Consider the following 12,023-nt stretch of genomic DNA (forward strand, 5'->3'; position numbering starts at 1 on the left):
GCTCCCTTACACATTCAATTCAAAATCCTTGCTCTCATCCATAAATCCCTCCATGGCCATGCCCCATCCTATTTCTGCAATCTCCAAAATGCTCTGTTTCTCTCAATCCAGCCTTCCATGCATCCCTCCTCCCTTTGCCCCACTACTGGTCACAGAGCCTTCAGTTTACCTGGGTCCTATTCTTGGAAACTCTGTCCCTAAACCCCCTCGCCCCCCTGCACCTCTTTCTCTCTCCACCTTCTAAAATGTCTTCAAGACTTATCTCTCCAACTTAACTTTTAGTCACCCCTCCTAATCTCTCCCTTCCGGGCTCTGCATCTATTTTCATTACACCCGTTTGTGAAGTGCCTTGCGACTTCTTATGTTAACCACCGCTGCCCGTGTCCTAAATCGCACCAGTACCTGCTCACCCATCATCCCTGTGCTTGCTGACCTACATTGGCTTCCAATTTGGCAATCCCTCGATTTTAAAATTCTCATCCTTGTGTTCAAATCCCTCCATGGCCTCGCCCCCTCCCTATCTCTGTAACCTCCTCCTGCCCTACAACCTTCCGAGATCTCTGCTTTCCTCCAATTCTGGCCCTTTGCACATCTCCGATTTCCATCACTCCACCACTGGTGGCCGTGCCTTCAGTTGCCTCAGCCCTAAGCTCTGGAATTCCCTCCCTAAACCTCTCTGCCTCTCTACCCCTCTCTCCTCCTTTTAAGGCGCTCCTTAAAACCTACCTCTTTGATCAAGCTTTTGGACATCTGTCCTAATATCTTCTTTGGCTCTGTATCAATTTTTATCTGATTATGCTCCTGTGGCAAGTTTTACTATGTTAAAAGGCGCTATACAAATACAAATGATTGTTGTTGTTAAAGATACGATGTAAATCCAACTTGCTGAAGAGGGGAATGATTTGTTTCTCTTATGGTTCGGTTGGCAGGGCCGAGCTGCTGAGCGAGAACTCATCGTCCAGAGACGAAGCCTTCCTCAGTTACGGGCTGCGGCACAGCATCGCGTCCTACATGACCCTGTCGACGCTGGACAGCGACCCGTTCAGCGGCGGCAGCAAGAAGAACGGACTCAAACCCATCAGATCCGGTGCTCAGAGCCGGCACAGCTGCCTCCTCGCTACGGCGCGGGGAGAGCCGTACGAGGACGACTTTGATTAAGGCGGGCTCTGTGCCCACTGTGACGTACACGCACTTCAGTGAGCCGTTACGTGTCGTGCCACTGACTCCGAGTCAGTGAGCCACCGCACCCCTCATCAAATCAGACGTTGGCAGCCAGGGAGAGGGGGCTGCTCTCCATGTATTTTCACTGATGGTTTCTTTTCTTGCAAAATCTGTATAACTGTCAGTTTTCTGGGAGTAGTTTTATTCGCAGGAATCCGATTTTCCGCTATTTCTGTTGAAGCACAATCGTTCACAAATGACAAAAGCCCTTGTGTGCTCCAACCCACTCCTGAGATAATTGCTTTGTATATATGATATATTTAAATTACACAATAGCATGCTTTTTCCACTTTGCATCCCTATTTGGGGGGATCATCCAGATCAGGCCCCTGCTCATCGGAATTGATGCAGTGAAATGTTTGCTCCTGTGCTGAAGTTTTGGGTCTTGTATCTTTTTAAATTGTGTATTTATATAACTTGCTCAGTGGTTAAAATATCGTACGCTGTCATGCAGTTTAGGAAGGCCCGCGGCCCGTGCTGGTCTTAGTCAGGGCAGCAGTCGGGGAGGGGGGTACTACAAAGTGGCAATAGAAAAATCAGCAGCGCTTCCACGCTTGATCTCTGTTCATTGACATTCCCCCACCAATGGAAAGTGAATACGTCCAGACTTTGGGTGAGAGTGGAATTAGCCTCGGCTGTCAAATAGCCTGATAATACTCAATTTCCCACTTCACACATTAACAGCACTGCCTGAAGCCTAGTGGGACAAGTTGTCAGTGTCAGGAATGTACAGCACAAACAATGCAAACCACCTCACCACCCACCCTCAGCCATTAGATCGCTAAGTAACCATCAGTAATAACGGCCTATGGTGCAACCACGGTTAAAACCTTTCCATTAGAAAACCCGGATTGTGGGGCGGGGGGAATAAAAAACATTAATACTTTCATTTTAAAATGTGATCAAAAGAAATGAGTGAAAATGAAGGTTTCATGTGGGGAGTCACGGTTTGTCCAGCAGCCTGCTCCATCTAACTTTGCTGGACAAACCGTGACTCCCCACATGAAACCTTCATTTTTCACTCATTTCTTTTGATCACACACACCAACACCAACGCGCACACACCCCTCCAACGCGCACACACCCCTCCAACGCGCACACACCCCTCCAACGCGCACACACCCCTCCAACGCGCACACAACCCTCCAACGCGCACACACCCCTCCAACGCGCACACACCCCTCCAACGCGCACACACCCCTCCAACGCGCACACACCCCTCCAACGCGCACACACCCCTCCAACGCGCACACACCCCTCCAACGCGTACACACCCCTCCAACGCGCACACACCCCTCCAACGCGTACACACCCCTCCAACGCGCACACACCCCTCCAACGCGCACACACCCCTCCAACGCGCACACACCCCTCCAACGCGCACACACCCCTCCAACGCGTACACACCCCTCCAACGCGCACACACCCCTCCAACGCGCACACACCCCTCCAACGCGCACACACCCCTCCAACGCGCACACACCCCTCCAACGCGCACACACCCCTCCAACGCGCACACACCCACACAAACAGACGCAGGGTGCAATTTAAAAAAACAGAGTGCTTCATCAACAAGTGTTCATGAAAATGTATGAGTTGAATAGGATATTGAACAGCTGCCACTCATGTTTATGTCACTCAGTTTCTGCTGTATAATATAATATAATCCATATTCTAAACACTGTGGCATGATTTTATCGAGGGGGCGGGGGGTGGAATTAGTATCATAGAAAGGTTACAGCATGGAAAGAGGCCATTCAGCCCATCGAGTCCACGCCTGCGCTATGCAAGAACAATCCAGCTAGTCCCACGCCCCCGCCCTTTCCCCGTAGCCCTGCAAATTTTTTCATTTCAAGTACTTATCCAGTTCCCTTTTGAAGGTCATGATTGAATCTGCCTCCACCACCCCCTCGGGCAGTGCATTCCAGATCCTAACCACTTGCTGTGTAAAAAAGATTTTCCTCATGTCACCTTTGGTTCTTTTGCCAATCACCTTACATCTATGTCCTCTGGTCCTTGACCCTTCTGCCAATGGGAACAGTTTCTCTCTATCTACTCTGTCAAGACCATTCTTGATTTTGAATACCTCTATCAAATCTCCTCGCAACCGTCTCTGTTCCAAGAAGAACAAACCCAGCTTCTCCAGTCTTTCCATGTAACTAAAGTCCCTCATCCCTGGAATCATTCTAGTAAATCTCTTCTGCACCCTCTCTAAGGCCTTCACATCTTTGCTAAAGTGCGGTGCCCAGAACTGGACACAATACTCCAACTGTGGCCGAACCAATGTTTTATAAAGGTTCATCATAACTTCCTTGCTTTTGTACTCTATGCTTCTATTTATAAAGCCCAGGATCCCGTATGCTTTTTAAACCACTTCCTCAACCTGCTCTGCCACCTTCACTGATTTGTGCACATATACCCCCCAGATCTCTCTGTTCCTCTACCCTTTTGAGTTGTGCCCTCTAGTTTATATTGCGTCTCTTCGTACTTCCTACCGAAATGTATCACTTCGCATTTTTCTGGGTTAAATTTCATCTGCAAGGTGTCCGCCCATTCCAGCAGCCTGTCTATATCCTCTTGAAGTCTATCACTATCCTCCTCACTGTTTACTACCCTTCCAAGTTTTGTGTCATCTGCAAATTTGGAAATTGTGCCCTGTACACCCAAGTCCAAGTCATTAATATATATCAAGAAAATTCCTGATAGGAAACCCGGTAGTATGGGTTTCCCAGATGTCCTTACGATTTTGACGTAAGGACAACTTTTTTTTTGACGGTTTCCCACCCGACAGGCTAATCTCAGTCAGTCGGGAGAAGAAGGAAGGGGACGTAAACAGGTACGTGTTAGATGGGGGTCTGTGTCAGGGATCATCGGCGGGGGTGGGGGGGGGGTTCAATCATTGGGGGTCATCGGGCGTCATCGGGGGGGGGGGGGGTGTCGGGGGTCACCGAGTGGGTCAGTCATCGGGGGGGGGGGGGGGGGGCAGTCACCGTGGGTCATCGGGGGAGGAGGTCAGTTATCAGAGGGTTCAGTCATCGACAGGGTTGGGGTGGGGGTTGGAGATCGCGGGGGGTGGGGTCGGAGATTGTGGGGGGTGGGATTGGTGCAGGTAGGCTTGTTGGGCCTGGGGGAAGCACTCCTGCTCTGCTATAAAGGCACTTACCTGCAGTTTCATGTCTTCTTGCCTCCTCTCATGTGGTGTGAAGTAGAAGGCCCGGAATCCCAGCCCCCAGGGGTTAAAAACAAAAAACCTGTCAAAATAGAGGCCCGCAGGCTCCTTGAAAGCTTTTACTGACCGACCCGCCTCGTAAGAACGAGTTGTTCGCCCGCCCCTCCTCCAGCCTCCATGAAGGGTTTTAGATTTTTAAAATTTTTACTGCCCCCCGCCCCCAACCCACCCGTTTTCCCCGTTTAAAATCATGCCCTGCAGATCAGTGCTATATGAAGTGATGCGCTGTTACTAGATTGCATACAAAACAGACTGTATGTAAAAGTCACACTGTTTCTAGTCCATATCATACACAGCAAGCAAAGCTTATATAGCACCATGTATTGTTGAAAGGGGGAGGAAAATCTTGTGGGAATTGTTTTGTTCCTATTTAATCCCCCTTCCCTTGGAGTAAAATGCTAGTCTTGCCATAAAGCCAGTAGTTTCTCCAAATCGACTGCCATAACTTTGTCGTTTGCACCATCTCTCTGGGGCTTTTGATGATCCTCTGCCGAAGTTGTGGCTGGAGATCATGAGAACTCCAGGTAAAGTCTACCCCGAAGTCCTTTGTTTATAAACATCATACGGCTGATTTCCCTCTGATGCCCCCACCACCCAGAAAACACAAAGCAGAGCAAAAAGAAGCGGAGACCCCCGATGTTGGGTTTCGACCCCCTTTGCATTGCCCTCAGATTTCTGATGGTTTCTCCAGGGGGTTGGTGATGGACATTAGGAACAGGAGTAGGCCATTCAGCCCCTCAAGCCTGCTCCGCCATTCAATTAGATCATGGCTAATTCGCACCTCAACACCATTTACAGGTCTTAGCTCCATACTCGTTGATACCCTTATCTAACAAAAATCTATCGATCTCAGTCTTGAACGCTCCAATTGACCCAGCCTCCACAGCTTTTTGGGGGAGAGAATTCCAGATTTCTACTACTGTGTGGAGAAAATGCTTCCTGATTTCCCTCCTAAATGGACTAGCTCTGATTTTAAGATAATAATTGTTCCCTCATTCTTGATTCCTCCATCAGAGAAAATTGTTTCTCTGTATCTACCCTACTGAATTCTTTTATCATTTTAAACACCTCAATTACATCACCCCTCAATCTTCTATATTAAAAAGAATACAAGCCAAGGTTATGCAATATGTCCTCAAAATTTAACCCTCTAAGCCCCGGTGTCATTCTGAGGGGGTGGAGCACTTATGCTTACAACAATCACAAGTATTAAAATTATATGGAAATGAGATGGGAGTGACATCACCATGCCACCTCATCCTCCTGGGTCTCTGCTTGCCAGATACCCCAGCAGAGATTTGCTCACAGGTAGTGAGCCTCACTCCCAGCCCCCTTAGCTCAGAGGATCTGAGAAGAGGCTGGGAGCAAGTCTCGAAGGCTGAAAACAGGTAGGTTTACTTTCCAACCCCCCTGCTTCCCCCCTCCTACCCCACCCCCGGTACAACACAGGGTAGCAGCCAGAAAGGCCATGCAGCCTTTCCTCCCTCCCCTGCAAGACTCTGCTAAGGTTCCTGTGCAGGGGCAACATCAGGCTTATTAAGTTGATCTGAACCCAAAAACCCAAAAGGTTCAGGTCAGGTGAAGTGCACTTCAGGAGCGCTCTGCCTGATTCATGTCCAAGGGAAGGGGGGGAAGGTTTGGGAGAATCATCAGCCTTCAGTTTTCTCACTGACATGGAAGATCCCCAAGTAAGGTCTCCCTCTTTACTGGGCCAGGGGGTGTGACTTCAAACTGGCCTGTGAGCTGTCCTGGGTTCACCTCACCCAGGATAATGTTACCGCAGACTCGGAAAGTTGCATTACCAGCCCTGCAGTAGGCTTTCCCAAGGTCGGCTGGCTAAAAGCAGTACCCAGGTTGGTTTGAAATTGTACCATACACTCATGCTATTTGCAATAGAGTCACCCTGGGATGCTCCCAGTAATAGATACTAATGGGACAGCCGAGTATAGAGGAAGAGCCTATTCAAGAACATTGATTGTTTTAAAAAAAAGTTGAAAGCTCTTTAAGGACAGGCTTCTATAAAAGGGGGGAGTTACTTTGAACAGAAAGTACTCTCCCTCCATGTTAAGGGACAAAGAAGGTTACATCATAGGAGATGGCTTTTAGTCTTCAAAGCATTTCAGCATCTTTCTCCTTTACGACCAATTCTGTTGGTCTCTCCCTTTAAAGAGAAGGCAGTTTGCGGTGGTTATATGTCCTTTGAATGTCCAATCAAAATCATTACACATGGCTCACTCTGTGTCATAGGGCTTTGTACACCATGCCACGTGATATCAAGATCCACCTATACTTCACGGCGTTCAATGTATTTGAATGGTGAGTCAGACAGTTTAGCCTCAGAGGCCCCGCACTTCTTGCTGGCTTTAAACCACTGCAGGCACCAGCGATTTTCTGACCCCAGTGGCGTGGCGGGCTTCCCGGTGCAGATCAGCGAGAGCCTGCCAAAAGTTTGTTGGGGTCGGCAGCAAGGCAAACAGAAACCCTTGATGTTAGACCATCTATCTCGGCCAAGAGCAAAATCCTGGCACAAACATCTAAATGTCTCAGAGCTTTGTGTTTTGACACACAACACCTTCAAACTGAACCCCCAACTTACAAAGTCCAAGCACCAACCCCACCCCCTTCCAACACCACAGAATGTACTGAACCCCCACCCCCCCGCCCAAATCTGGTGACATTCCCAGCATCCCTTGAATTTCAATCTGTCGATGCTGAAAAGCCAAAACAAATCCCCAGTTCCTTATTATTACAGGATTCATAGGATTTAATCCAAAAGTCAAATGGGTTTTAAAGCGGTTGGATCCCTGGGACTAACAGCATTCATTAACCCTAAAACTACTGGTTGCAGTGCTTATTTCCCTAATTTTACAGAGCTCCTGTTTATCAGTAGAAAAGGAATTAATAAACAAATTCATCTCAATAAATAGATACAAATTACAGCAACAGTCAACAGCAACATCGTTCACCTAGGTACAACACCACTTTGTATTAGTTTCAGTAAAATATGCATAATCTATAATTACACACATACAGGACAGGTAGAGACTGTACAGGACTATATACCTCAGAACAATCTCACTTAACCCCTATCACACTGGGCCCCATCCACATTTCCACCTTTACTTTTCTTTGAGGCTATGAGGGTAATTTTAGCTTTTGGCGTTATCGGATCGGACTCCTGTTACACAGAAAATTGCGACTGATCCCATTTCACCCATTTTACACTAAAATTGCACCCAATTTTCCTTCCAATCTCCCTGACCTCTCTGGGTCCTACAAGGCATGTAGTCCAGAAGGTGAGTAGGGGGGTGGGAGGAGTAGGGAGGAGGCTGACCTACTGGTGGACCTCAACAGTTGTTCACGGGGTATCACATCATGGCAAGGCAGGGAAAACTCCCTCTTTTGCCCAACTGGGAATTGCTCAGTTTTGACTGGCACCTGCTCAGTCCACAGTAGCATGGCCACAATTGGGAACTAAGCAACATGGAAGGGGGTGAGGTGGGTGTAGGGGTGAGGGGGGTGGAGGGGTGGGCTGAAGCAAAACCCTAACCATAACTCAAATATGCTGCATTGTATCAACCTTCCAATCCACGGGTCAACTAAATCGCAATTACACAGATGTGACGGGAAACTCATTACAGCTGAAAAGAGATGTGGGCCGGGGATTTTCTCGGAGTTGTGGTGGAGGATCTGTTTACACGTGTAAATAGAGATTCCGCTGCACTTTACGTGACGATACAATGATGGAGAGTGAGCAGCTCCGACAAAATTCCCACCTTTCGTAATTTCCCTCCTTACTGCTATAGAGGAGCATTCCCAGATTGGGGCCTTGTGTGTCAAAGCATGCAGGAATTATTTTTTGTTCCCACAATAAAAGCGCCATTTTAAGCAGTAGATAACTCCACACTTCCTCGAAAATACAATAAGGTTTACTCTTACCAGTAGCATGGCTCGTTTGAAAAGCATTGGGCCGGATGTAGCAACGAGGTTCATGCTGGTGATGTCAGCGCCACCACGGTCCGCAGCAATCGTGACTCGTGACGGAGATCCTCCAAAGTAGCCAACGTTTCTCTGCAGCCACTGTAACACAGCCGACTGATCGAGCAGACCCCAGTTGCCACTGGCCACATCACTGTCTGCAATTCAATTAATTCAATTGATCAAATAAAAATCTGGAATTAAAATACTAGTATCAGTAATGATGGCCATGAAACTACTGGATTGTCGTAAAAACCGACCTGGTTCACTAATGTCCTTTAGGGAAGGAAACCTGCCGTCCTTACCCGGTCTGGCCTATATGTGACTCCAGACCCACAGCAATGTGGTTGATTCTTAATTGCCCTCTGAAATGGCCTAGCAAGCCACTCAGTTGTAAAATCTCACTACGAAAAGTCATAATAAGAATAAAACCGGACGGACCACCCGGCATCGGACCACGAGGCACCGGACACGACAACGGCAAACCAAGCCCAGTCGACACTGCAAGGTCCTCCTTACTAACATCTGGGGACTTGTGCCAAAATTGGGAGAGCTGTCCCACAGACTAGTCAAGCAACAGCCTCACATAGCCATATTCACAGAATCATACCTTTCAGCCAACGTCCCAGACTCTTCCATCACCATCCCTGGGTATGTCCTGTCCCACCGGCAGGACGACCCACCAGAGGTGGCGGTACAGTGATATACAGTCAGGAGGATGTGGCCCTGGGAGTCCTCAACATTGACTCTGGACTCTGGACCCCATGAAATCTCATGGCATCAGGTCAAACATGGGCAAGGAAACCTCCTGCTGATTACCACCTACCGTCCTCCCTCAGCTGATGAATCAGTCCTCCTCCACGTTGAGCACCACTTGGAGGAAGCACTGAGGGTAGCAAGGGCACAAAATATACTCTGGGTGGGGGACTTCAATGTCCATCACCAAGAGTGGCTCGGTAGCACCACTACTGACCGAGCTGGCCGAGTCCTGAAGGACATAGCTGCTAGACTGGGCCTGCGGCAGGTGGTGAGCAAACCAACACGAGGGAAAAACTTACTTGACCTCGTCCTCACCAATCTACCTGTCGCAAATGCATCTGTCCATGACAGTATTGGTAGGAGAGACCACCGCACAGTCCTCGTGGAGATGAAGTCCCGTCTTCGCACTGAGGACACCATCCAACGTGTTGTGTGGCACTACCACCGTGCTAAATGGGATAGATTCAGAACAGATCTAGCAGCTCAAAACTGGGCATCCATTAGGCGCTGTGGGCCATCAGCAGCAGCAGAATTGTATTCCAGCACAATCTGTAACCTCATGGCCCAGCATATTCCTCACTCTACCATTACCAACAAGCCAGGGTATCAACCCTGGTTCAATGAGGAGTGTAGAAGAGCATGCCAGGAGCAGCACCAGGCGTACCTAAAAATGAGGTGCCAACCTGGTGAAGCTACAACTCAGGACTACATGCATGCTAAACAGCGGAAGCAACATGCTATAGACAGAGCTAAGCGATTCCACAACCAACGGATCAGATCAAAGCTCTGCAGTCCTGCCACATCCAGTCGTGAATGGTGGTGGACAATTAAACAACTAACGGGCGGAGGAGGCTCTGCAAACATCCCCATCCTCAATGATGGCGGAGTCCAGCACGTGAGTGCAAAAGACAAGGCTGAAGCGTTTGCAACCATCTTCAGCCAAAAGTGCCGAGTGCATGATCCATCTCGGCCTCCTCCCAATATCCCCACCATCACGGAAGCCAATCTTCGGCCAATTCGATTCACTCCACGTGATATCAAGAAACGGCTGAGTGCACTGGATACAGCAAAGGCTATGGGCCCCGACAACATCCCGGCTGTTGTGCTGAAGGCTTGTGCTCCAGAACTAGCTGCGCCTCTAGTCAAGCTGTTCCAGTACAGCTGCAACACTGGCATCTACCCGACAATGTGGAAAATTGCCCAGGTATGTCCTGTCCACAAAAAGCAGGACAAATCCAATCCGGCCAATTACCGCCCCATCAGTCTACTCTCAATCATCAGCAAAGTGATGGAAGGTGTCGTCGAAAGTGCTATCAAGCGGCACTTACTCACCAATAACCTGCTCACCGATGCTCAGTTTGGGTTCCGCCAGGACCACTCGGCTCCAGACCTCATTACGGCCATGGTCCAAACATGGACAAAAGAGCTGAATTCCAGAGGTGAGGTGAGAGTGACTGCCCTTGACATCAAGGCAGCATTTGACCGAGTGTGGCACCAAGGAGCCCCAGTAAAATTGAAGTCAACGGGAATCAGGGGGAAAACTCTCCAGTGGCTGATGTCATACCTAGCACAAAGGAAGATGGTCGTGGTTGTTGGAGGCCAATCATCTCAGCCCCAGGACATTGCTGCAGGAGTTCCTCAGGGCAGTGTCCTAGGCCCAACCATCTTCAGCTGCTTCATCAATAAGGTCAGAAATGGGGATGTTCGCTGATGACTGCACAGTGTTCAGTTCCATTCGCAACCCCTCAGATAATGAAGCAGTCTGAGCCCGCATGCAGCAAGACCTGGACAACATCCAGGCTTGGGCTCATAAGTGGCAAGTAACATTCGCGCCAGATAAGTGCCAGGCAATGACCATCTCCAACAAGAGAGAGTCTAACCACCTCCCCTTGACATTCAACGGCATTACCATCGCCGAATCCCCCACCATCAACATCCTGGGGGTCACCATTGACCAGAAACTTAACTGGACCAGCCATATAAATACTGTGGCTAAGAGAGCAGGTCAGAGGCTGGGTATTCTGCGACGAGTGACTCACCTCCTGACTCCACAAAGCCTTTCCACCATCTACAAGGCACAAGTCAGGAGTGTGATGGAATATTCTCCACTTGCTTGGATGAGTGCAGCTCCAACAACACTCAAGAAGCTCGACACCATCCAAGATAAAGCAGCCCGCTTGATTGGCACCCCATCCACCACCCTAAACATTCACTCCCTTCACCACCGGCGCACTGTGGCTGCAGTGTGTACCATCCACAGGATGCACTGCAGCAACTCGCCAAGGCTTCTTCAACAGCACCTCCTAAACCAGCGACCTCTACCACCTAGAAGGACAAGAGCAGCAGGCACATGGGAACAACACCACCTGCACGTTCCCCTCCAAGTCACACACCATCCCGACTTGGAAATATATCGCCGTTCCTTCATTGTCACTGGGTCAAAATCCTGGAACTCCCTTCCTAACAGCACTGTGGGAGAACCGACACCACACGGACTGCAGCGGTTCAAGAAGGCGGCTCACCACCACCTTCTCGAGGGCAATTAGGGATGGGCAATAAATGCTGGCCTCGCCAGCGACGCCCACATCCAGTGAACGAATAAAAAAAAAGAAAGAAATCTCCGTTTATCAAAATCGTTTTTCTCCCCCCCAGTTTTTAGTCCCCCCTCCTCTTCCACTGACTCATGCAGTGGTATGGTTCTGCAGTGATTGGGAGCCCTCCACCACCTCAAACTAGTGACAGTTTTTCATGGCCTCCCATCTTTCACTCTCTGTAAAAGGGTGAACTCATCCAAAACTTTGCTGCCCACATCCTGACTCGCATAAAATCCCGTTCA

General features: G+C 49.1%; 2 protein-coding genes across 3 annotated transcripts in view; one reads left to right on the forward strand and one right to left on the reverse strand.

The window, feature by feature from the left end:
• The window catches only part of LOC137311496 (src-like-adapter), a 50,834-nt gene extending 47,934 nt beyond the window's left edge, over positions 1–2,900 (forward strand). For both annotated transcript variants that reach the window (XM_067978662.1, XM_067978663.1), the window contains one exon: positions 930–2,900. In XM_067978662.1, the coding sequence (XP_067834763.1) occupies positions 930–1,158 (229 nt within the window). In that variant the 3' untranslated portion in view covers positions 1,159–2,900. The remainder of the gene's footprint in view (positions 1–929) is intronic.
• tg (thyroglobulin) overlaps positions 1–12,023 on the reverse strand; it is a 419,486-nt gene that overhangs the window by 207,569 nt on the left and 199,894 nt on the right. Inside the window, exon 42 of the mRNA XM_067976982.1 lies at positions 8,390–8,586. Coding sequence (XP_067833083.1) covers positions 8,390–8,586 — 197 coding nt within the window. The remainder of the gene's footprint in view (positions 1–8,389; positions 8,587–12,023) is intronic.

The sequence above is a fragment of the Heptranchias perlo genome, chromosome 3 (assembly GCF_035084215.1).
Source record: "Heptranchias perlo isolate sHepPer1 chromosome 3, sHepPer1.hap1, whole genome shotgun sequence".
In the NCBI taxonomy this organism is placed as follows: domain Eukaryota; kingdom Metazoa; phylum Chordata; class Chondrichthyes; order Hexanchiformes; family Hexanchidae; genus Heptranchias; species Heptranchias perlo.